At 37.3% G+C, this 25,911-nt stretch overlaps 1 protein-coding gene across 8 annotated transcripts in view; it reads left to right on the top strand.

The window, feature by feature from the left end:
* LOC121299038 (probable E3 ubiquitin-protein ligase HERC1) overlaps positions 1-25,911 on the top strand; it is a 57,086-nt gene that overhangs the window by 5,846 nt on the left and 25,329 nt on the right. For 7 of the 8 annotated variants that reach the window (XM_041226509.1, XM_041226513.1, XM_041226510.1 and 4 more), the window contains 36 exons: positions 1,692-2,648; positions 3,130-3,225; positions 3,580-3,774; positions 4,480-4,791; positions 5,108-5,204; positions 5,618-5,761; positions 6,546-6,673; positions 6,963-7,107; positions 7,231-7,402; positions 7,757-7,891; positions 8,218-8,383; positions 8,722-8,847; positions 9,346-9,567; positions 9,934-10,086; positions 10,256-10,388; positions 11,051-11,242; positions 11,738-11,959; positions 12,076-12,249; positions 12,728-12,842; positions 13,258-13,378; positions 13,654-13,819; positions 14,361-14,688; positions 14,936-15,056; positions 15,563-15,614; positions 18,120-18,391; positions 18,719-18,934; positions 19,472-19,592; positions 20,069-20,306; positions 20,987-21,159; positions 21,667-21,822; positions 22,135-22,241; positions 22,845-22,955; positions 23,045-23,215; positions 23,928-24,167; positions 24,802-24,885; positions 25,165-25,679. In XM_041226509.1, the coding sequence (XP_041082443.1) occupies positions 1,719-2,648; positions 3,130-3,225; positions 3,580-3,774; positions 4,480-4,791; positions 5,108-5,204; positions 5,618-5,761; positions 6,546-6,673; positions 6,963-7,107; positions 7,231-7,402; positions 7,757-7,891; positions 8,218-8,383; positions 8,722-8,847; positions 9,346-9,567; positions 9,934-10,086; positions 10,256-10,388; positions 11,051-11,242; positions 11,738-11,959; positions 12,076-12,249; positions 12,728-12,842; positions 13,258-13,378; positions 13,654-13,819; positions 14,361-14,688; positions 14,936-15,056; positions 15,563-15,614; positions 18,120-18,391; positions 18,719-18,934; positions 19,472-19,592; positions 20,069-20,306; positions 20,987-21,159; positions 21,667-21,822; positions 22,135-22,241; positions 22,845-22,955; positions 23,045-23,215; positions 23,928-24,167; positions 24,802-24,885; positions 25,165-25,679 (7,049 nt within the window). In that variant the 5' untranslated portion in view covers positions 1,692-1,718. The remainder of the gene's footprint in view (positions 1-1,691; positions 2,649-3,129; positions 3,226-3,579; positions 3,775-4,479; positions 4,792-5,107; positions 5,205-5,617; positions 5,762-6,545; positions 6,674-6,962; positions 7,108-7,230; positions 7,403-7,756; positions 7,892-8,217; positions 8,384-8,721; positions 8,848-9,345; positions 9,568-9,933; positions 10,087-10,255; positions 10,389-11,050; positions 11,243-11,737; positions 11,960-12,075; positions 12,250-12,727; positions 12,843-13,257; positions 13,379-13,653; positions 13,820-14,360; positions 14,689-14,935; positions 15,057-15,562; positions 15,615-18,119; positions 18,392-18,718; positions 18,935-19,471; positions 19,593-20,068; positions 20,307-20,986; positions 21,160-21,666; positions 21,823-22,134; positions 22,242-22,844; positions 22,956-23,044; positions 23,216-23,927; positions 24,168-24,801; positions 24,886-25,164; positions 25,680-25,911) is intronic. The other variant, XM_041226514.1, reaches the window with a different exon arrangement.

Genomic DNA, 25,911 nt, shown 5'->3' with positions numbered 1-25,911 from the left:
GTCCCAGATTGTTCTGTCATAAATCTTGCTGAATTCAAGTTAGCGTTCAGTAATGCAGCCAGCCATGTACATGTCCATACACAACTCAGACACCATTTTAGAAACTAGTGACATCAATTAATAACAAGCAGTTCTATAAATCAAATACATTCTCAGTTATTATTTCTAAATAAGAGAAGACCAATAATAGAGAGATACAAAATACACCTCACTGAAAATAGAACTGCCAATAGCAAAAATGAAACAGGGAAAATGTATCAAACTGAAATGACTATTTATTTGCACAATATTTGCAAATGCTCAGAATGAAAAGAAAGAAAAAAGTAACAAAAACATGTACAGTATATGCTTTGAAACACACAAAAGAAGTACTGAAAATCAAAATACTGTATACAGTCTTTGTTTAAACATCCTGAAATATCACAGCTCTGGGCAGTTTACTGGCAAGCCCGCAGGCGCCCGGACAGACTACAGGGGTCGCTGGAACGCAATGAGCCGAGGACACCCTGGCCGACCTGTACAAACAATATCCAAGACGAGATTTCTTCATTCAATACTCTATTTCCTTAGGCACAAGTTTTTCCTTTTGTTTACTGAATTAAAATGCAGAACTCAATGAGCAGCAATGGGTATCTCTTCCAATTAAAGCAACAGTAGCATAATATTTGGCAAACCACCAAATAATAACCAATAAGAAACCAAGAAATGGCTGCCAAGAGAGTCTGGCAAGGCACAGACTAATCTTTTAAATTTAGCAAATAAGTGATACTGCTTTCTTAATACACAAACCTGACATTTAAATGCAGCAATCTAATAAAGTTAATAGGTAAAGGTATTTGCGGATTAGAAAAAAATGTGTTGTGTAATTTAGGATGTACTGTGTTGAATGTTTTTTTTTTTTAATTTTAAAAAGGAAGTTTACTGGTTGGAAACATTAAGACAAACTTTCCCTGGCAAAAAAAGGTAGTGATTTTTGTTTTCTTTTGATTTTGGTGTTGCTAATCTAGTTTGCCATTGTACCATATTTACATTTTTTTTTTTTTTTTTTAAGAATTAAACGCTATTAAAAAAATAATAATACAGACTGTAAATCTTATGGCAATGTGTATATGTATTAATTAATTTATATATTTATTTTTCAGTGAGATTAGTGCAGAGAAAGAATGTTGTTCTCCCAAAAATATAAAGACAGACATCAGGATATGAAACCAGGACCCCCCTGCTGCAGCAGTGTTCCAGTTAGCCATCATGAGACAAGATGTTAGATAAGGAAAAATAGCTGTAACTTGACATTTCTAGTTTTTGTTGCTGAGTTCAAGCCAATTCAACGGCTAAAAATAATAATTAAGCTATTAACACATTTCAAATATGGGAGTTAACAAAGATTACCTAATAAATAAGAATGCACTTTATTTAGACTTATTTCTGTATTGCCAATGGTGTAATTTAATAGCAGATTTTATATTAAATTGCTGCTAGTTCTGAAACCTTGGACAGGTGGCAGGGCTAGTGCAAGTTTCTAAGCATTTATTCATAAAATTGTGCTCCCGTAGAAATAACTGATCAGGGAAGACCTCATTAAGGTAATTTTATAAAGTTTATTAGATGATCAGATGTCATTACCAGTGATCCTGAGGTATTAAATGCTATCAAATGCTCTTGATTTATTACAATTTTTTTTTTTTCTAAAGGGACTGATGGCACCCAAGTGATCAATCATGGCTGTGATGATCCCTCCAGTGAAGCTGAAATGGCTGGAGCATCTCAACAGCTCTTGGATCACGGAGGACAGTGAGTCCATTGCCACCCGAGAGGGGGTCTCGGTCCTGTACTCCAAGCTTCTCACCAACAAGGAAGTGGTGCTGCTGCCTCAGCAGGTGCTCTGCCTGAAGGGCCCCCAGCTGCCGGATTTCGAGCGAGAGTCCCTGTCCAGCGATGAGCAGGAACACTACCTGGATGCCCTCCTCAGCAGCCAGCTGGCACTGGCCAAGATGGTGTGCTCAGACTCTCCTTTCGCAGCCGCCCTTCGCAAGCGGCTGCTGGTACTGCAGCGTATCTTCTACGCACTTTCCAATAAATACCATGACAAAGGCAAGGTAAAGCAGCAGCAGCATTCTCCCGAGAACAACTCTGGGTCCACCGACATTCATTCGGTCAGTGAGCGGCCAAGGTCCAGCACAGATGCCTTGATAGAGATGGGAGTGCGGACTGGCCTTAGTCTGCTGTTTGCACTGTTACGACAAAGCTGGATGATGCCCCCTCCAGGACCGGGCCTGAACTTGTGCAACGATGTCATCCACACTGCCATAGACGTCATAAGCTCCCTGCCACCCTTATCGCTAGCTAACGAAAGCAAAATTCCACCTATGGGTTTGGATTGTTTGTTACAGGTGACAACGTTTCTTAAAGGAGTGACTATGCCAAATTCTGGCGCTGATATACTGGGACGAAGGTTAGCTTCTGAACTGCTGCTCGGCCTCGCTGCCCAGAGAGGCTCGTTACGGTACCTTCTCGAGTGGATAGAGATGGCTTTAGTGGCATCTGCCGTAGTGAGTACGATGGAAAAAAATAAAGTGCCCCAGAATCAAGAGGGAATGATCGGCTATGACTGTTTCATGAATATTTTAATGCAGATGAGACGCTCTTTGGTAAGTATCCCAAGAATTACTTTTGTTGTGTGGTATGTATAGTAGTATAAGTCTCTCTTCAATAACTCAGTACTAGTATAACATGGTTCATTCTTTAAAAAAAAAAAAGTTTTACTGTATACTACTGTAAAGCTACAATTAATTACAAAGGATGTACACTTTTCAATATTTTTTTTTCTGTTCTGTACTGTATTACCTTTATAGATTATAATTCATTAGTATTCTGAAAATATAATTTAACAGTTAAAGCTGCAGTAGTGAAACAAGATTAAAGAAGCTACACAGCCATTTGGGTGGTTTCCGATTACTACCTTAATTAAGGAAAAACTTGAGCAGGAGCGAAAAGTAAATGATTACAAAATTAATTACACCTAGTAAATAAGATACAGTTGTGGACAAGTAACAATAGGAAGTTTTTCTTCTTTTATGGATATTACATTACAGTAAGTCTGTTGTTTTTTTATTAAACATTTGATTTCAGGGTTCTTTAGCTGATCGGAGTCAGTGGAGGGAACCCACAAGAACACCAGATGGACTGTGCTCTTTGTATGAGGCAGCGCTCTGTCTCTTTGAAGAGGTAAATCACACTCTTCATACGATGTTCTGCACAAAAGACACACTACTCCACGTGCACTAAAGTGTGATTGCAGCTAAACAGAGATAATACAGACCATACAAGTAAGATGGTCTAATTCAGGGGGTGTGAGGTGTTTTTATCTGCCTTTGCTGATCGTAAATCCATACAAAAATATATAAAACACCAGAAAGCCAAGTGGTAAAGCATCTTCCGTTTGGATTTGAACAGCAATTGCCTGCTTTATTTTTTTCAGATGATAAAGACCCAATGGACTGAGTTGTAGGTTTCAAAAAGATGCATGCATTTTTATTAGCTGTAAATCTTATTATGCTTTGTGTTGCGATGGAAAAACAGGTCTGCAGAATGGCATCAGACTACTCAAGAACCTGCGCCAGCCCAGACAGTATACAGACTGGAGATGCCCCTATGGTGTCTGAAACCTGTGAGGTGTACGTTTGGGGCAGCAACAGCAGCCATCAGCTGGTAGAGGGTACCCAAGAGAAAATTCTGCAGCCCAAACTGGCTTCAAGCTTTGCTGATGCTCAGACAGTAAGTCATTTCAGGGTGTGCTTAATTTACCATGACCATGTACAGAAATCATTACGTTTGTGTATATGTTTTTTGGGGGGTTTTTTTGTCAGTTGATTGATAATCATGTGTAATCATGCATCACTTTTTAGGAAAGTTCTAAATAATGGGGTACCTAAACCTTAAAGGCTGTTAAATTTGAAGGAGATGTATTGTGAAACAGAAAGCAAGATACAGTGTAGAGCTAAAAGCAGGAAAACTGGTCAGTGTGATAAATTGATGTTATCAATAATAAAACAGCACAGCTTTTACTCAGATATAATGGGAAGCCCAGTTTCACTTGCAGGAAGAGTAGAATTGGTTGTGGTATGTACTGTAATATATACTAGATGGCCAAATGTAGTGAGAAAAGCACAACTTTTCCAGTCCCAGCTTACAAGACAAGGTTTCTTAAACTCAAAGGGCAGAACCATTAATAATGAATTGTTACTGGCATTAACATGATTTTTTTTCTCTTTTGAGAGTGCTATCCGTTGCTACTGGCATCATATCAAGGCTGAAATGCTTTATAGTTTTTCAGAGTGATTTAATGATCTGGTATAGTTAAAGTTTAAATGTACTGTAACATTTTCAATTAACAGCATATGTAAGACTAAATTATAAATACCATGTCATTATTTTACTAATTCAATGTTCTGCTTGTTTTTTTTGTTTTTGTTTTTTTAGATTGAAGCTGGGCAATACTGTACATTTGTGATTTTTGCTGATGGGTCTGTGAAAGCCTGTGGGAAAGGAAGCTATGGGAGACTTGGCCTGGGAGACTCCAACAACCAGTCAACTTTGAAAAAACTGACATTTGAACCCCACAGAGCAATCAAAAAGGTCTCGTCCTCTAAAGGTTCAGATGGGCACACCCTCGCTTTTACAACTGAAGGAGAGGTGTTCAGCTGGGGCGACGGTGACTATGGAAAACTAGGACATGGAAACAGCTCCACACAGAAGTACCCCAAACTCATCCAGGGCACTCTGCAAGGAAAGGTGTGTTAAAAGAGTGCTTAAATTACGCTATTGCAAAACCACAATGAAAATTCTGAATTTACATTGTGCAAATGTTCGTGTCAGAGGAAGAATTCTTACAGAGGAAGAATTCTTACCTGTTGTCTTTAATGCATTTGTGTTCAATTTATTAGTTGCAAAGAACACGTTATTCTAGTGTTTCTTAATGTGACTCACAGCTGTTGACTTATTACGTTGTTTTATTGATCCTTTGGAATGGCTAACATATTAAAACTACCAAATGTCCTTTTTATTGAGAAATCAGTGTTTTTAAAAGGTGTTTTGTTCTCTGGTGTAGGTGGTTGTATGTGTGTCTGCTGGCTACAGACACAGTGCAGCTGTCACTGAAGACGGTGAGCTCTACACCTGGGGTGAAGGTGATTTTGGAAGATTAGGTAATACAGCTTTACTGATGTGCTGCGTTACAAATATATTGTTTATTATTGGGGGGACCAATTATATAAATTATTGTTCCAATGTAACTAGGATAACATTCCATGGGCACATTCATCTTTGCATCGTCTGCTTGTGTTTGGCATATTGCCATATTAATATGTTTGGTTGTAGGAGAAGTTCCTCTAAAAACAAAGTGTATTCTGATTGGTCCCCACCATGGGGTCCAAACCTCATGATTGGCTGAACAGACTGTTTACTTGCCAAAAATTTAAAAAAAAGAGTTTTGTTTGATTCAAAAGTTTCTTCCTTAAATATGTTTTGTCGAGTGTTGCTTGACTTGGTTTGGAAAAATACTCTCTTTGTGTCTCCTATTTTTAAACATTACAATTGCTTTTTTTGTTTTTTTGGGTAGGTCATGGTGACAGTAACAGCCGTAACATTCCAACTCTGGTGAAAGATATTAGCAATGTTGGTGAAGTGTCTTGTGGCAGTTCACATACTATAGCTTTATCTAAAGATGGGCGAACAGTTTGGTCCTTTGGAGGTGGAGACAATGGTAAGTAAAACGTAACCTTTCAAATAGACCAGGGGTGTGGTTTTCTTAGTTGGTTATAATACAGTTTGACACAAATAATTATTAGTTGAGCTGAGATGCACTCTAAAATGCCAGCTCAGTTTTGCTGTTTCTAGCTTTTCTCTTCTACGTAAATCTAACCTATAATTTGCTTTGGCTGCAAACCAGCCTCCCTGATGCAGTGGCAGCTTTTAGTTTGTTTATAATGCATTTTTTTCAACTTAGTTTCAAATGGAAAAGTTAGAAATTAAGAAAGGGGTTATTACTTTACTTCTATGTGTCATAAAAGGACCTACAGTATGAAACGAATGCTTGGTTCTTCCATACATCACTCCCTTGTTGTAAAAGATTCAGCTCCCTTGACAACAGAGGAGTTTTCATTTTAAAGGTTGTTCTGTGGCATTTTGTAAGATGGGTTTATCATGAATAAACATTATTTAGGGTACATCTGTTGTGTATAAGCTTAAATATACAATTCAGAGGTCTGTTGGTATACATTTTTCAGTTGCTAGATAAAGCTGCAGTTTAGGGAAGAAGTTGCTTCATGTTCAGCATCATTACATTCTTGGTGCCAAATAACATGCATAAAATATTTGGTAATTTGTCAAATTCAATGCCATCCTTCTAGAATACCATATATATATGATTTATCCATTTTATTCCTACAAATTAAGTAAATGAAGCGGATGGTTTTGAGTTAGTATCTAGTAGCTAGTTAGCTAGTATTTCAAGGTGCTTTCTGATATGTCATGTTTCTGTATTGCAGGGAAACTTGGACATGGTGATACTAACAGAGTATACAAACCAAAAGTTATTGAAGCCTTACAAGGAATGTTTATCCGGAAAGTTTGCGCTGGGAGCCAGTCTTCACTTGTCTTGACATCAGCTGGGCAGGTATGAAGACATTCTGTGTCACAGTAAAATTAAACATGTTATTGAAATGCAATATAGCTTTGTCTTTCTGGAAGTACAGATGTATGTACAGTATTAAGACACCTCAATGAATTATCGTCCGTAATTGTCATTCATCTTTGTAGTTTTCGTCTCTTTGCGTTCACATTAAAGACTCAAAGATACTTCTGAATGTGAAAGTGCAATTAACTGTTAATCTTAATACCTTCCTGATTTTCTAACATGTCTTAAATGTATGATTCACGCTGAGTTTTGCTTGTCTGTTTTTAAGGTTTATGCTTGGGGCTGTGGTGCCTGCCTTGGCTGTGGCTCTTCAGAAGCTACTGCTCTTAGACCCAAACTGATTGAAGAATTGGCAACAACCAGAGTAGTTGATATTTCAATTGGTGACAGTCACTGTTTGGCTTTATCACATGGTAAGACTTGTCTGCTTTAAAGAAAAAGGGTTCAAACTAACCAAAAATAACCATGTGTAGATCATACAATCTGACTTTTAAATGTGTTTCCCCTATGAATGTACTGTACTTTGTGTTTTATAGATAATGAGGTTTACGCCTGGGGTAATAATTCAATGGGACAGTGTGGCCAGGGAAACTCGACTGGTCCCATAACTAAACCGAAGAAGGTGATTGGTTTGGATGGGGTGGCAATTCAGCAGATTTCTGCTGGAACATCACATAGTCTAGCCTGGACTGCATTACCTAGGGATAGGTATGTGCAAACATATTTTCAAAAAATCTCTGTTACCTCAATAAATGAAACATTAATAGAGTTGATTCATTTCTACATATGCTTGGTGAAGTGATTTTTGATATAAGAGGTAATAAAAAGAAATTGGTTAAATTCATGAATTGAAACTTGTCAAAATTGTTTATTTTTATTTTTAATAGCTCTACATGTTACAACTGAGTGTTATAAATGAGCACTCTGGTTAAGATTTTGTATTTTTTTTGCCTGTCATGTAACAGAGATACAGATGATATGTAATAAATGGCAAGATACATGCTGAAAAGTTATGCTGTGCCTTCTAATTCATTCTTTGCTATTCTCTTGTTTAATTTATAGGCAAGTTGTAGCTTGGCACAGACCCTACTGTGTTGACTTGGAGGAAAGCACTTTCTCACATTTGCGTGCCTTTCTTGAACGGTACTGCGATGGCATCAATAGTGACATTCCTCCTCTCCCTTTCCCCTCATCAAGGTAAAGCCTAATCTTACTAATGCACCCCCTTTTAGCTGTTACTGTTCATACATTTATGAGTAATAACCTGTCCTGCAGCTGGTGTGTATGAATCCTCTGGAGGCTTGTGTTGCTCATTTAAAGAATAGCATCATCCTGTTTATTTAGAACTGAAACTGCAGAATCTAGTATAGGTAGGTATTTATTACATTACATTGTTTAGCTGAAAGGGAATATATTTCAAAATGAGTGGGTGTATACTTTTTTTCTGTTCAGTGGTTTTATTTTCATTTTTTCACAGTTTTAATTTAACAAATGTCTTTTATTAAATGTCTCTTTAATTTTAGGGAGCATCATAATTTCCTTAAGCTGTGTCTCAAATTGTTATCCAACCATCTAGCCCTGGCTCTGGCTGGTGGAGTGGCCACTAGCATTCTTGGTAGGCAAGCCAGGCCTCTAAGAACCCTTCTGTTTAGGCTGATGGATTCCTCTGTGCCTGATGAAATCCAGGAGGTGAGAATTCTCTAACCAAACGAATACCGTTACAGCCTTAAAAAGGATGACTTAGACCTCACTTCATGCTTATTCATAAATGCATGAATATTGCCCTTTTCAGTTCTTTTGAATGTATGTTTCCAACAAAATGCGGTTATTTCCGTTTATTTCAGTAAATTACTTACAATTAAAAACATACACAGTACATGTAAAAGTGTGTTTGAATGTGTTGCACTGTTTTGCATGATTAAAAAGATGAGCTGATGCTGGAACATCTGGAATACTTCTGTGTTTTTATGAGAATGTAAACTGTAATTATTAGTAGTAGCTGTAATTTTGTGTTGCTGTTACTGTAGGCTGTTATAGAAACCCTGTCAGTTGGAGCTACAATGTTGCTTCCTCCACTCCGAGAGAGGATGGAACTGCTGCATTCACTTTTGCCACAGGGACCTGACAGATGGGAGAGTCTATCTAAAGGACAGGTAAACCCTTGACTGTAAATCTGTCTTTTGCATTCATGGATTTTAATAAATGTGAGTTGTTTGATTCAGGAAAGCGGGTCTGTTGTCCCCGTCTTCATAAAACTACAAATAAACATTTTGTCTGATGTTATATAACCCCTTTTTCATGTTTTAGCAGATGATTAACTTGAATGTGGTGAGAATCTGTCGAGATATTGTTCTACTGTTTTAGCACAGGTGTCAGCAATTCTTTTTACCTGACTGATCAGTGGTGATGGTCTCAAACAAATGATTACCTATCTTTTTTTAAATATAATTGTTAGGTGTGCAGTCTTAGAAATATTCCTAGTTCCTTCTTATAAAATGATGCTAATCCTATATTTATTCCAAGATCTTTGTATTGAAGTCTGCCTTTGATTTATCCTCAGTTCTGGTTCCTTTATTTTTTTTTTTGGAAAAGGGGGGGCTGATTTTGTTTTTCTGATGATGGTGAGTTAATTTTTTTGTCCATTCCTTCAGAGAATGCAGCTGGATATTATACTGACAAGCCTGCAAGACCACACCCATGTGGCATCATTGTTAGGCTACAGCTCCCCTACTGATGCTTCTGAGGCATTGTCATCTGGTCTGGGCTTTGGAACACCATTAGACCTGCCCTACAGCTCTCCAGACAATCACCCTGACACCCATCTAGCTGAAATCCTTATGAAGACGCTCTTGAGGAATTTAGGTTTTTATACGGTATGTAGTGTACTTTTAAAATGATTCAATTCAGTGGAAAGACACTGCAGATTTGGAGGGGAGGAGGAGGGGAGTTTATTATAGTAGTCCAGATTTAATAATTAGCTTGTACAGAACAAGACAGGTTAATAACTAGTAGTTCCTTGATATTGTAATTTATAAACCTCAGAACTTTCACTCTCCAATGAGGAAGATCCAGGAGCCGGTGTATACCTCATGGTAGGTAGCCGTGCAATATTCAAATAAAATCTTTTGCTGTTTGTCTCCGTCCTTATTGTCCCCTCTAAGTGGGGGTTCTGTCACGTAAGAAAAGCTAACATCTGAATACTTCACTAGCCTTGAAATGTTTTTGCCTTTGTAAATTAGGATCAAGCTTTTGGAGAGTTGGAGAAGAACAGTGACAAGTTACTACAGGGCACATCATCTTCAGAAAACAGCCAGCCTGCTCACCTCCATGAACTGCTGTGCTCCCTGCAAAAACAACTCTTGGCTTATTGTCACATAAACAGTGTCACTGAGGTAGGTTTGACTAACTACCAAAAACCTCCTGCATTTGTATTCAAAGACACATTAAAAAAAAAAAAAAACTACTACTAATTCATGTTTTACCAAAATGTGTTCTTGACATTTTTTAGCCATTTAGTATGAGAGCTGTCTGTGGTAAATTAGGAATGTTTTAATGTTTCAGAATTCTAGCAGCGTGGCATTGTTACACAAACACCTTCAGCTCCTGCTGCCTCATGCTACAGACGTCTTCTCCCGATCTGCGACCCTTCTAAAGGAGAGCTCCTGGAACGGCAGTGTCAGAGAGAAACTCAGAGGTATAACCCGTTTGGATAGCTCCTGGGATGTTTTGTTGCTGTGACAGTCATGATTTGTAAATCCAGTTATCCAACATGGAAAGGCATATTTAACGTGCCAGTTAAAACATAGTAGCTTGCAGTTCGACTCTTTGGATTCACCCTAAAGGTGATGGCTGTTTTGTAGAAATTGTCCAATTCATTGATAATTGCAAAACGTACACATGAATGCTAGAGATTTCAAAAGATGTTTTATAATTATCTGGGGCTGAATGTCACACTGATATTCTTAATCAAATGTTAATAAGTGTGAGGTTTTAATTGGCCAAAATGTGTATAGAGTATATCGATGACTGCGATATTTACATAATGGATGTTATATACTGTTATTGCATACAAGTCTATCTACTGTAATGTTCTCTGTGTCTCTGTTCTATACTTCTGCTGTTTGCATGCAAATAAATGAATCCTACTCTTCTCTTTTAGTAAATGTATTTGTTTGTTTGAAAATGGTACTTTCCTTATAGGGGACTTTTTCATTAATGCTGTATGCTTTGATTGTCTATCAAAATGAACCTGTTATATTCAATTTTTTTCTGTTTTGTATCAACAACAGCAAAAGCAATACTTTAGCTTTCACTGTTGCTCTGCATGTTAAGAGTTTGTACGTTCTCCTGTTGCAGATGTGATCTATGTGTCGGCAGCAGGCAGTATGCTGTGTCAGATCATAAACTCTCTATTGTTGCTACCTGTTTCGGTGGCACGGCCGTTGCTGAGTTACCTTTTGGATCTGCTCCCACCTCTGGATCGCCTAAACAGACTTCTACCAGCTGCAACACTCCTGGAAGACCAGGAACTGCAGTGGCCCCTGCATGGTAAGTGCTGGCTAATGAAAATGACAACTGTGCAAATCCTTTGGCCAGGAATCCTGGGAAGACAATCATAAGGCTGACCCCTTTATTTTCATACAAAATAAATAAACTATTGAATATTAGGTTAAGCTTTTTTGCTGCCCAGCTGAATTGAACTTCATTGTACATTATGCAGTGATAAAATATTGACTTATTTTTAGAAATGATCTAAAATTCAATGAATATATTGGATTAGAATATATGATATGCAAGAGGTCTTTTAATATATTACATTTTTTAGTGCAGGTTAATGACTGTTTTTTTGGACCTAGCTGCACACCACTTAGCCAATCTAATAAGTACATGTCCCTTGATAACCCTTAAATAACTTGGCTGGAAATCTTTGCAGGTCTGCAACACATTTTGAATAATTTAAACATGAGAAGAAAAGACAGTTTTTCATTAGAATGGACATATCTCTTTGCAAATCACGGTTGTAACATTGTTGGTTGTTGTTAGGAACTCTGGAGTTTACAGACCCTGCTGGAGCTCCTCTTCCTCAGCCTGCCCAGTTGTGGGTGTGGCTGGTGGATCTGGAGAGGACTGGAGCTCTGCTGGTGGGGCGCTGCCTGGGAGGCATGCTCCAGGGACCGGCCACCTCGCCTGAGGAGCAAGACGCTGGCTACTGGCTGAAAACACTGCTGTTCAGTAATGGGTTGGAAATGGATATCCCACAGCTAGGTAAGCTATTTATAAATTAACTGACACATTTGTCAACCTGAGCAGTAGTTAATTCAGATTTTATGAATAACTGTTCAGCTTGTGTAAAACCTCAAATTTCCATTCTTGTTAATTAGATAAATGTATAAGTTCCTTGTTGGAAGTGGCACTTTCTGGAAATGAAGAGCAGAAGCCATTTGAATGCATGCTTCGTCCTGAAATGGCGGTGCTGGTTGACCTGGCCTTGGGATCCAACAAAGAACCCACCAATAGTCTTTGGATCAATATGCAGGATTATGCCATCAGCAAAGGTAAAAAAAAAATGTATGTGTGTGTGTGTGTGTGTGTGTGTGTGTGTGTTATATCATATATATAGTCAAGTAACATTTTTTGTTCATTGTCTTGCATAATTATTACTATTAATAGTAAAGTAATTCCAAGGTAATATTTGTACACAATAAAACAATAAACTTTAGTTTTTATTACTGCTTCAATTAGTATTCTAAAATGTATACAAGTAATACTATTAATATTTACTGTAAATGTGAATTCAATTGGGTAGAAAAATATAGTTTTATAAAGTGATCATTGTTAATCGATAAGCCTCATTTCGTTTTGATATGTTAGTAAAAAATCAAGAGCCACTAAAACAAAAAATTATATTTTTGTTAAACATTTTTTTAAATGTAGTATTTTATTTATATGTCCCAGGTATTGCAAATTGAACACTCATGCAAGGAATGCTGAAGCGCCTAAATAATACTTTTAATACTTGCCTCCTGTTTTCAGACTGGGACAATGCGACTCTCAGCAGCGAATCACTTTTGGATACAGTTTCTAGATTTGTTCTTGCTGCTTTACTGAAGCATACAGGCCTATTGAACCAGGCATGTGGTGAGGGAAGGTAAAGTAGAAGTTATCAATCACTGGTTACTTTTATTATCAAAGTTAAGGAAATAGTTTTACTGTAATGAAAGGGAGTATAGCAAAATCAGACACCGTTTTAATAATATAACACATCCCCTGAACACATCCGTTTAATAGAAGTGTTTGCATTGTCTGTATTCTGTATCTGATCGACTGTTTATGTAGCATTTGTTTTCTTTGCATATTATCCTTGAATTAGGGTATGTAATGACAGCTGATAATGCTCTGGTGTCCTGTGTAGTTTTACGTTGCTTGCAAATATTTTACTTGGTTTTAGAAAATGTTTTTTAAAAATTATTTTAGAAATTGATAAATAATAAAAATGATTTATTTATTATTATTATTATTATTATTATATTATTATTATTATTATTATTATATATTGACTCCAGATACCAGCCCAGTAAAACATTGGCAGAGGTGTATCGATGCGTCTATAAAGTCCGTAACCGCTTACTGGCTTGTAAGAACGTGGAGCTCATTCAAACAAGGTCTTCTTCAAGGGAAAGGCGGGTAAGCTCTAAAGAAAGTGTTTCCAATGTATTTCCAGATGACCAGTTTTATGTGCACTGATTTTCATATAAGGATTTAAAACCTCACATCCAGTTGTGATGACACGTTGATAGAACAAGGACCTAAAAAATCTGGGGATATAAAATGGGGCCTGTCTGTCTGTCTTTGTGTACATGCAAATGTGTGTACATGCTGTACCTCATGCTGTTTTGTTTACTTGCTTGTGATATATTCCTGAAGAGTTGATAATCGTGCTGGAATTCTGTCTCTTTAAGACGTCTGAAAATCATGACTCGCTGGAGATTGATCCCCAGGAGCATTCCTTTACACGTACCATTGATGAAGAGGCTGAGATGGAGGAGCATGCAGACAGAGAGCGGGAGGAAGGACATCGGGAGCAAGATGAGGAAGAAAGAGAGCACGAGGTCATGACAGCTGGCAGTAAGTAAAGCTGAGGAACCGCTGTTCCCATAGCCAAAAGATCTTTTTGTCTGCAGTTCACAGTACAGTAGACAAGGATGAGATGGACCACACCCACCATGGAATAAAATAGCTTAGTCCATGTGCTATCTGAGTTTTAATAGGCTGAAACCTGAGTGAATTATGTCTTATACTAAATAGTATTTATAAACTAGCTTAAAGGATTGAAAACCTTGGTCCTGAAACTTAAAAACAAGCTGTTTGTGTGGTTTTAAAAGAATATATATACAAAAAAAAAAGCTGCTCTTGGTCTGATGATTATACAAAGTGTTTTCTGTTATTATCAATACCTGTGGTGTTTGTGAAAATAGTACAGAAAAAAGTGTGCTAATCCAGTAATTGTGAGGAAAATGTGGATTTCAAACCTTATTCATTAAAACCCTAACTTATTGTTATTTATTTATGTATTTATTTATTTATTTTTATAAGAATGTACATTCAAGTTGCTGCTGCTCTCTGCTGGCTTGCCTAATAATCCATGTTTTTGTGTTACATGTTACAGAAATCTTTCAATGTTTCCTATCAGCCCGAGAAGTAGCCCGCAGTCAAGACCGGGAGCGAATGAGTAGCAGCACTGGGACTGGGAATGGATCCGGACCCAGAGCTGCCGACGATGTTCCTTCTCAGTCTCAACAGGACAGGAGGGCTAGCACAAGCCTGCCGGAGGGACAGGACCTGTACACGGCAGCCTGTAACTCCGTCATTCACCGCTGTGCACTGCTGATTCTAGGGGTCAGCCGAGTGCTAGAGGATCCGCACAGGCAGCAGGAAGAGGGGCAGATACTGCAAGCCACAACAGGCACTCAGGAGGGAGTGGGTTTCATGACCAGGTAGATATATGTTCTTCCAAATGGTAGTGTTTTTTTTTTTTTATCAGGATTTATTTGTATTTGATTCTAAAATATGCATGCTAAGTACGGTGAAGCATTAAAAATAATCTTTTTGACAACTCAGAATTAACACACATGGTACAAATATGAAATAAGCAAAGCATTTAGTCCAATCAAAAATTACAAATGTTAATATAGGAATTAAAGGTTTGGGTAAAGTGTATAGTGACTTCTTATTTTATTGAAGGAGCGAGAGCTTGACTGCAGAGAGTCGCTCTGTTCAGGCAAGCCCAAATTACAGGCTGATGAAATCAAGAAGCGAGTCTGATCTCTCACAGCCCGAGTCTGATGAAGAGGGATCTGGTCTGGTGAGTAATTGAATCTGTGTGCTGCCCTTTATGGTTTAAATAAAGATGCCCTCTTTTTTTATTTTTTTTTGTAACATGTTATGTGATTGTAATTCTGTAAATCGTAATTCTTCAGTTTGCATAATTTGAGAAGTCATATTGTTCATTTTAAAGCACAAACAAGATTAAACTGTTTTTGAGGGAATGTAATACCAACACTGGTTAGTATACAGTATTAAAGGCGTATTTTTTTTGACAGACATCCATTTAATAATGAGCAATGACCAGCAGTGTTCTGTGTTACCCTGACTCTGAATAGTCGAATGCAGTGTAGTGGGAGAATCACAATAACGGCTGCTTTCAAACCACTGCTTTTCTGTACCTGAAGTTTGAATGAGCAGTAAGCCTGGATTAGAACCAAACAAACAAATCTGAATCTGGGTAGTGCAGGGATGTTTGCAATAAATAGGTTTCATCAATTAGCTGCTTTTATATATTTTTTTAAAACATGTTTTTCTATTTTATAGAGTGGAAGAAGAAATGTTGATTTGGACTTGGCTTCCTCACATAAGAGAAGGGGTATGTTTCATGTCACCGGTTTGATATAAAGAAGTTAATTTGTGTTTGGTAATGTAGCACTTAACAACATCTTCTGCTTAAAAATGTAGTAAATAGTTTTATGTTCTCAAATGTAACGGCAAGGGTTAGCCTTGTCTTTTATTGGATGCATATTATAATGGGGGTTCTTTTGAAGTTACTGTTCCTGCTGCAGTAAGATTAGATGACACATTAGCATGTCGCTTCTGTTTTTATTCCCTTTTGGATGAAATGTCTTACAAGAATAACGATTGCTTGGGTGACTTGCAGCGAATGTATTTGAAGTGGTTTCTTTAAAGTTATGTCGGACAACCTTGCTGAGAAAAGTAATCGGCTTTACTAGATTCCTTTAGTTCAATACTAGTAACCTGTCTTAGAACTCAGTTTTTTAGTATCAAGCAAAGATTGTTTATAAAAACCTCTGCAATTGCATGATGGATTGACTAATCAGATGAAGGTTTTGTATTGTTCAGAATCTGTTCAAATACAGTAACGTCTCAAGTGCTGTCTTCTGTGTGAAATGTCTGATTTTTGTCTTCTGATTCCTGTGCGTTAGTGCATTTACTCCTTTTTGGCCAGTTGAGCCCGAGAAACAAGAAGAGCTTCAAGCAAGTACATGATGGCATGTTTAACCTTATTTTACTAGCTAGCCCACATGTTTTACAATCCATAAGTATACATTACAGCGCCAACACTCCAAATTGAAGGATTAAATTAGTTTAGTAAATGGGCTCACATTTAAGCAAATAAGTGGTTAAAAGTTTACAATACCATCTGCCGATTTTTAGAAGTTTATTTTTTATTAAAAGAGTAATTGTGCTCAATTCCCAATTTCAAAGAGTATTTAAAAGAAAGTGACATATTGAAGCAGTAGCAAAGGGTAGCGTTTAAGTAGTTGCTACACTACATCATAGGCATTTGTAATGCTTTTTCTGATTCAACACATTAGCATGTTGCTTCTTTGATCCATTTTTTATTCTCTTTTGGATGAAACTACTGACAGGAATTTTATTCATAAATGACATTCAAGTGCATTTGGGGGGGGGGGGGGAATATATATATATATATCACTGTGTGTGGTGTGTGTGTGTGTGTGTGTGTGTATATATATATATATATAGATATATATATATATATATATATATATATATATATATATATATATATATACTATATATGTATATTAATTGTATGTATATATATATATATATATATATATATATATATATATATATATATAATTTATATATATATATATATATATATATATATATATATATATATATATATATATATAATTTGTATGTATAAAAACAAGTGTTGTATGTAGAGAATAATGTGTGGGGTAGTGTGTGATTTAATGCCCTGCCGAAGGGTGGGGTGCTACATGTTTTGAGGCATCCCACCCTGAGGGTGAACATTGCATTCTCATTTATCACACACTAACCCATGCAGTATTTTTTCTGGTTAGCAATTCTTTTCCTGGCTGAGAAGTGAGCGAGAGAAGACAGCTCCTTTGTGAGGTGTGATTGGAATTCCTTTCAGTTTGACAGCTCGCACTGGCTGGGGTCGCACTCTGTTGCTGCTGTTAATGGGTGTGTGCTTCCCGTGTCAACTGGCCAGTGTTGCGGGAAATATCAACTAGAAGCCGATAAAGAAAATTACTCGCCAGTTATTATATACATTGTAGATATAAACTTTTATCAGATAAAATCAAGTTTTATTTTTTACTTTTTTGTTGCTTATTATTGTTTAATATATGTAATATTTGTTTTATTTAAGAGTTGTAAACCCTAACAGTAAACATGGATACTGTGCAACTTACTCGGTTTGTTTCATTGTGCTTCTAATTTTCCAAAAAGTATGGGGAGTATTGGGAAATGAGCATAAAAGTTACGTATTGCCTACTTCAAACAAATTTGAAAAACACAAACATGGTTAGATGCCACTTGAGTTAATAATCACTTGTACAGTTATATATATATATATATATATATATATATATATATATATATATATATATATATATATATATATATAATGTATTTATTAGTTTTTAAACTTACCCTAAGAATTATTATGCATTTTAATACTTAATGTGAGATTTGTGTTGATGTGCTGCTTGGCCTGTGCATAAGCTCACATCTTTAAAAAGCACTTTTATCTCTAGATGAAGGTAGTCATGTGGAATGCAATACTAGTCCCCCATTATTCATTTTTTTTGGTGGTGGTTGCTTCAGCAAGTTGCAAGCAATTTAATATTCAAGCTCTCAGTCTGCTTTCTGCTCCGAATTCTCGACCAGCAGCATTTTTCATTTTGTTCATAAAGATTGTGCAGTAAGAACATTTAAAAAATGCATCCTGTTTTAAGAACATTTAGTTTTATGTTTTGTTAACCAGCTTTTTCTCTCCCTTTTTTGCATGAAATTTCAATATCTTCAGAGAAGATAGCTAACACTTTATAGAGATTTCCTTATTCTTTTGCAGGACCTGTACACAGTTCTGCAGAACCTCTGACTGACACATGGTCTAGATTGAAGCACAGCCGAGATCGCTTGTACAACTCCTCGCATTCGTACAGAGAATCCGACTTTGATCTGACCAGATCCCTGGGAGTCCATGCCCTTATTGATAACATTGTCAGCTTTGTGAGTGGGGATGTGGTCAACACCCCTGCTTTCAAAGAGCCAGAGGAGAGCATGTCCACCAGTCCTCAGGGTACAATCATTGCAATGCACCAGCAGCAGAACAGGGCTGAGGTACATTATATTGTCTCCTTGCCTTCTTTAGCAATTGACAAATTCACTGCTCCAAACAATTATTCAGAGATATGGAAATTAAGCACTGATTGACAACTATCAAGTATGCATGTGGTAATAAAACGTGTATACTTGACTTGCCCTTTTTATGTTAGTACAATTTAAAATTACTCATACAAGTAGAACGTTAAGATGTGGATAACATCCTAGCGGGGTAGCACTTAACATAATGACTTAATAAAGTAGAAATATTTTTATTGTGTATGTGTATTTTTAAAAGCTCATGTATACATAAACTTGTGTAACTGGATAATATGCCATGTACAGCTTCGTCTGGAGGCTCTGCACCAGATCCTGGTTCTGTTGTCTGGAATGGAAGAGAAAGGCTTCCAGGCTGCAGGGGGTGTCCGGCAGGGGCCAGCGTTCCAGTCCTCCAGCTTGTTGACCTCTGTCAGACTGCAGTTCCTAGCAGGGTGTTTTGGTCTGGGAACAGTGGGAAATGGAGGAATAAAAGTGGAAAGTGTCCAGCTTCATCATTATCAGGTAATAGAAAATGTAAGACCTCTTTAGTCAGAAAGAGTATCAAAAAACACTTTACATGTTTCTTTCTGTGCAGTATTATAGCTTTGGCTATTATTGGTAAAAAATTTAAATAAAAAAGCAGACTTAACCTTGACCAAACCTAAATGGCTTTGTTGCACAAATAAGCTTTATCCCTTGATGCTCCTATATGATTGTTCCTATTTGAACCAGTTTTAAAATCTGACAGTTTTGTAGATTGGATGGAAACACTTTAACTCAAATACCAAGCAAAATGTTTTATTCACCAGCTATTGCCTCAATTAAGGATTATGCTGGCAGTGGTACTGGCATCGAGACAGTAACCCAACTTGACAGGTTTTGTTAAACCATTAGAAAATACATTATACATTTGAGATGTGTAAGAGTGTCCTGTCAATTTAGTTTTAAAAGTATTGATTCTGCTGTTAAAGTAACCATTGATACACCGTGCTCCACAGTTTCTATGCAGTGTTTTTAGTGGAATTCATTGGAATATCTCCTTGTTTATTTTTATTCTAGGATGGCATCAGATCTGCCAAGAGGAATATTCAGATGGACATCCAGACGGCAGTGCACAAGATTTACCAGCAGTTGTCTGCCACCCTGGAGTGTGCCTTGCAATCCAACAAGCATCATATTGGTAAGAATACTGAAATCCAGCATCAGTTTTAAAGGCTTTTGTACAAATGTTGTAAGACCAGGACAATTTCTGGTTTACATTATTGATTAAAAACAAAGGACACATTCAATTAACTTTTTTTCCCCTCTGGGAAATATGTTGGAAAATGTGTTTAAAGCATTGAAACTCTGTTTCACATTTACCCAAATAGTTCTATTTTCCAAAAATTGCTCCCAAATAAGTTGGTGTTAATGAACACTATAGGGCTAACAAATTACTTTCCGTTGCTGCCTGCTCTGTTATATGTATTCCTGCTGTATATTTTTAAAAATAAAATAAGCTTTATATATCCTTGGTCATAAATTGTTTTTTCATGCTGGGGTCTTCCCATGAATATCTTGTAACACTTTTCATTTAAATTAGGTTTGGCTCAGCTTTCCAAGAGTTGTTTTTTTTCTGCTGCTGATTCTTTGTCTGGCTGTATTTTTGTTTTTCAGAAGCTCAACAGCGCCTCCTGTTGGTGACTGTTTTTGCACTCAGTGTTCGTTATCAACCAGTGGATGTGTCTCTGGCTGTTTCAAGTGGTTTGCTCAATGTCTTGTCACAGCTGTGTGGTACCGACACCATGTTAGGACAGCCACTGCAGCTGCTGCAGAAGCCTGGTGTGTCCCAGCTCAGCACGGCTCTCAAAGTAGCCAGCACCAGGCTGCTTCAGATTCTAGCCATCACTACCGGGTCAGTGTCCATTCGTTATTTAAAGTTTTTCTTACTAAACATTTGTTTTCCATTTTAAATAGCAATTTCTATTTTCAAGAGCCCAATGCTCACAAAATGTATTCTAATGAGTAGATGTTATCCAAAATGTATTCCAATGAGCCTTGTAGATTTAACATTTCTGTTTTTTTTTTTTCTTCTTTATTCTTGGGCTGAAAAGCTTTTCAGAATTTCTTGAAGACGTTAAACTTCACTTCGCTTTTAGTGTTTTTGTCTCCTCCTACCAGAGACTCACTATCATAGATACATTAACATAGACTCTGATGAGCAATATTCTTGCACTGGTGTACCTTATGAAATACAAGGTTAGGTAGTTGGAGGGTAGTGCTAATTGGGGTCTGTGAAACTAGCCTTACGAGATTTAAAATTAGTTTGCAAAAAGTGAAATAAGGATGGCTACATGACAGGTGGAGATAGTCACCTTTTAAAGTTATATCTTGTATGACACTCTACAATTTATTTATGTATGTGCATAACTGAGTGGATTATTTCTGTATGTGATGCACTTATTCTCATTACAGCAACATTTTAAACTTTTCATAATGAAATTAAGCAGTGTATTGTGCTTTTTGAAATGGTGTTAAAATACGTTGTTGATTGTATACCAGTCAGATTTGTTTAACATGTCTCTCCTTATCCAGGACGTATGCTGATAAACTGAGTCCAAAGGTAGTGCAGTCTCTGCTGGACCTACTGTGTAGCCAGCTGAAGAACCTGCTCTCCCAGGCTGGGGTGACACTGATGTCTTCCAGTAGGGAGGAGGAAGAGACAAAATCTGATGAGATCAGGGAAGCTGAAAAGAGGGATTTCCGAGGTGTGTGTCTGTCTGTATGAGCATATAGAGACCTGGCAACTTATATCATATAAAAGTAATTGAATCCAACATCTGGCACTACAGTGTGTTGAGTTTGGCACTGTGTGGTGCTAGATACCCTCTGCACTGGGTTTGAAACCTTAATCCGCTCATCAGCGGTCTACCAGAGCCCATGGGGCAGATCAGGCCTTACTGCTTCTTAGCTTTTGTCTTGATGGCTATTGAATAAAAAGCAGCTTTGATCATTTACACTGGCATCAACAGTAATGAGTTACAGAAAACAGCTTGTAAACATGTCAGTCCTTTCAGCTGTAGGAGGAATTAAGTTCTTATTTTCTCTTGTATTTTGTTTTTTTTTTTTTTTTTTTTTTTTTTAACTATCGCAGAGTAACATGGATAAAGAAATAAAAAATACAACCAAACAGTATAAACATATGGCGTTCATGTCGACAGCAAAACAGTATAAACAATAATAAATAAAAATGATTTCTTTGTTTCTTCTTGCAGCCCTTGTACGCAAACAGCACACAGCAGAGTTGCATCTTGGAGATTTTCTTGTATTTCTGCGGAGAGTTGTGTCCTCCAAAGCTATACAGTCTAAAATGGCTTCCCCAAAGTGGACAGAGGTCCTGCTGAATATTGCTGCTCAAAAGTGCTGTTCAGGTTTGTAAAGTAATGTATTAAGACCTCATCCCATTTTTTATTAAAGCATTTATGTTGTTGTCTTGCTACTCTAAGTGTACAGGACTCTATGCATACTGTTAATGTCCAGTTTGTGATCACTCTTAATTGGGTTGGAGTGGAAGCACTCCAGATGCAATATTCTCTTAGTTACAGATTTTTATTATAGTATGTGTTGCCAAAAGGCTATTTATTTTTTATCCCTGGTCACTACCTCAGCTGGCCTTTTCAAGAATGAAGTAAACATATAATATTTAAATGTTGAAATAAAATATTTTTCGATATCATATTTAGGAGTGCCCCTGGTTGGAAACTTGCGAACAAGGCTGCTTGCTCTTCATGTACTGGAAGCTGTGCTGCCTGCTTGTGAAGCTACTGTCGAAGATCACCAGATGACACAGGTCATCTTAAATTTTTTAAATTATAATATCTTATAACATAAAATTTAAACTACACCCTAGCCAAAAATATGTTTTTTTTTTTCAATAATTCTTAAGTTATTTTAAGTTTTCTATCAACCAAACATGAACCAGCGCATCATGTGTGCATTGATTTCCTTGATGCATAAACTGTAAACACTACCCAAAAATATACCACATGCCTCACCCCAGGAGAGTTGATGGCACCTCAGTGAGGCCTGGAGATAGTAAATTTCCTGTACTGATATTGCACTTTTATTTATTTGATTGTTTGTGTATTCCACTGTACAGTATGCTGTGTGAATTTTGTATGAGGGAAACCACACTTTCAAATGTGGTACACCACTGTATTCTATGATTTTTCGCAGGCAAGATCAATAATACAAGCTTTATACTCCTATAAACTGATTGTCTAACATTTGTTTATGATGTGAGTTATTTACTAAAATAATGCTATTAAAATACAGAAATTGGGGATTTAATATCTCAATATACACGTTACTGAGTATCCCTTCCGTCTCTGCACATGCTGGTAATGTACAGTAGGGACTTGTTGTTCAGTCCATTTTGTTTTGTGTATGACAGGTTGTAGAACGCCTATTCTCACTCCTTTCTGACTGCATGTGGGAGGCACCAATTGCTCAGGCCAAGCACACAATTCAAGTAAAAGAAAAAGAACAAGAGATGAAACTACAGGTACATCCAGCTTTTACACTTCAGCTGTCACCGAGGAGCCCTTGTTTGCAGTAGTTCCAGTAGTATAAGTCTGTTTGTCCATGATGCAGGGTGAGGTGGAGGAGGAGGATGAGAGCCTGCCCATCCAGGAAGTGACCTATGACCCTGAGAAAGCTCAGTGCTGTGTGGTGGAGAATGGACAGGTGCTAACTCATGGCAGTGGAGGAAAAGGATATGGGCTAGCATCCACAGGAATCACGTCTGGATGTTACCAGTGGAAGGTATGGCTCACGTATTGTCAAATTGGGATTTCACAATTGTACTATTAGTTGAGTTTGAATTGATTTTATGTACCGTGTGATATCTAGTCAGACTGATGCTGAATATCTTGGGATTCCCATCTAAATGGTTGGTTTAAATCCAAGTTAGATATAAAAGCTCTGTATAAAATGTACAGTGTGTCTGAAGTCATTGGTGACATTTTATGGTTTTTAAAAGTGTAGCTTTTTTTTTTTTGTGCTCTTTAGACCTTAATCCATATTGTCTTTCTAGTTTGCTATCTTGATTCAGATTGATCACCACATACTGTGTAGAGAATCTTTTGTGCTTAATTTTGTGTTTTCAGGACAAAGACAGGTATAGTTCTAGGCCAAGGTGACTCAGACACTTAAGCCCCATACTGTAAGATTATACCCCAGCGCTGCCAGTAATGGCAAACTGGCTCTAGTTTTAGCATCTTTATTTGTTTTGACAGGGTGACCAATTACCTTATAAATTAGGAAGATAGAGGATTAAAAGGAAGAATCAGATCTTTTTTCATATCTCTAACAGTAGAAAAAAGTTCCTTTTCTAGTTCAGTTCAACCACTTTACGTATAGTTAAAACATCCGCTTGATGGGTTCCAAGTAAAATGTATTTAAACATTTATATCTGTCTAAAAAGAACTGGCATTAGTTTGATTTGCTGTACATGCTGTTTCCATTTTCTTTTCAGTTTTACATTGTTAAAGAAAATCGTGGTAATGAAGGAACTTGTGTGGGAGTGTCTCGCTGGCCTGTTCACGACTTCAACCATCGTACTACATCAGATATGTGGCTGTACAGAGCTTATAGTGGTAACCTTTACCACAATGGAGAACAGACTCTGGCGCTGTCCAGTTTCACTCAGGGGGATTACATCACCTGTGTGTTAGACATGGAAGCAAGGACAGTGTCCTTTGGGAAAAATGGGGAGGTGAGTGTTGCATTTAGAACTATTTCTGAGCAAATGGGTTAATAATATTTGTATCCACAGTCTATGCATTGCATCCTCAAGCCAGATGGTTGATTTTAAACAGCTTTCCTTCCATCAAATCATTAGTTTATATTAGGGGTGGTCAACCCTGGTCCTGGAGAGCCACAATCTAGCAGGTTTTATAGGTGACCCTTAAATCATCAATTTCTGGAGAATGCAAGTTGTTGATGAATTTAGCAAGTTCATGGATTAAAAAGTGATAAGGTAGCTCATGCTTTAATTCTCACTCCTTCTTTTATAGAAGCAGTCAATGTACTTTTGTAGCAATACATAAGACAAGAGAAAAAAAAAGTACTCCAATAGACCTACCTGTCCTACCTCTATTTTGGTGCTGTTTCTGTCTGAATATATTGCATTTTCCTGGTGAACATAACATTTGCCAAACAAAATCAGTGAAAAGAAATGTAGCTATTGATCCACTGTAAAGAGCAATTTGGGAATGTCGTCTCTTATTTCGAGATATTTTATCAACTTCAATTTACCAGGTACCAGTTGCAGAGTTCAGCAAATGTAAAACCATTTAGGGTTCTCCCGAGGAACTGTGATTATAATCTATTGCCATTAATAATTGTAGGAGCCTAAACTAGCCTTTGAAGATGTGGATGCAACAGAACTATACCCTTGTGTAATGTTCTACAGCAGTAACCCTGGTGAAAAGGTAAAAACTAACCATCGAGATACCCCCAATCTATAAGCATTATATAAATCATTTAAATATGCCATAGTTTTTTATTTCATTTTTTTATGATTTATTTTTACAGTACGCTCAATTAGTTAAATAACGTGTAATCTAATGTAAAGTATTCTGTGATTCTCTGAAACAAAACTTGCATGCAATTTTTTTGTTGCTTTAATTCTAGTTGGTTTTTAACTTCTTTAAATACTGTGAATTTAGTTTGATAATGTGTTTTTATTAATGTTGTATCTGTGTCTTCAGGTTAAAATCTGTGACATGCAAATGCGGGGCACCCCAAGAGACCTACTGCCTGGAGATCCTATCTGCAGCCCGGTTGCAACAGTTTTGGCAGAGGCCACCACCCAGCTTATTCGCATTCTCCACCGTACAGACAGATGGACCCACTGCATCAACAAGAACATGATGGAGCGGCTCCAGGAGATCAAAGCCTGCTTTAGGGAAGTTGGGCAGAAACTGAAAAAGAGCCGCTCTGTGCAAAGCAGGGAGGAACGAGATGCAAAGGATGATTTCAGAGAAGAGGAGAAGGGCAAACATGGGAAGCACGGGCTGGCAGACCTCTCAGAGTCACAGCTGAAGACACTCTGCACCGAGGTCTGGCCTGTGCTGTCAGTAATTGGAGGGGCAGATGCTGGTCTCCGAGTTGGAGGGAGATGTGTTCACAAGCAAACGGGGCGGCACGCCACACTGCTGGGAGTAGTGAAAGAGGGAAGCACTTCTGCCAAGGTTCAGTGGGATGAGGCAGAGATTACAATCAGGTAGGCATAACTAGCTTAGAAAGGCAAGCTTCAAGGCTGTTGTGAATAAAAGAAGAAACGTGGGAGTGATTTGTGTTTATACATAAATAGGTCAAATGGTGGTTTTAATAGAGTATAGTGGATTGTTGTCATAATCAGCTACCAAGATGCTTTCTCATTATTAGTAATTGGTTAAAAACAAATGTGGTGGACCCTGAAATTATGTGTGTTATTATTCTTGAAAAGGGAGATC

This window comes from Polyodon spathula, chromosome 24, assembly GCF_017654505.1.
Source record: "Polyodon spathula isolate WHYD16114869_AA chromosome 24, ASM1765450v1, whole genome shotgun sequence".
NCBI lineage: Eukaryota > Metazoa > Chordata > Actinopteri > Acipenseriformes > Polyodontidae > Polyodon > Polyodon spathula.
The sequence above is the reverse complement of the archived record's forward strand: the minus strand, read 5'-3'. Positions and strand labels throughout refer to the sequence as shown.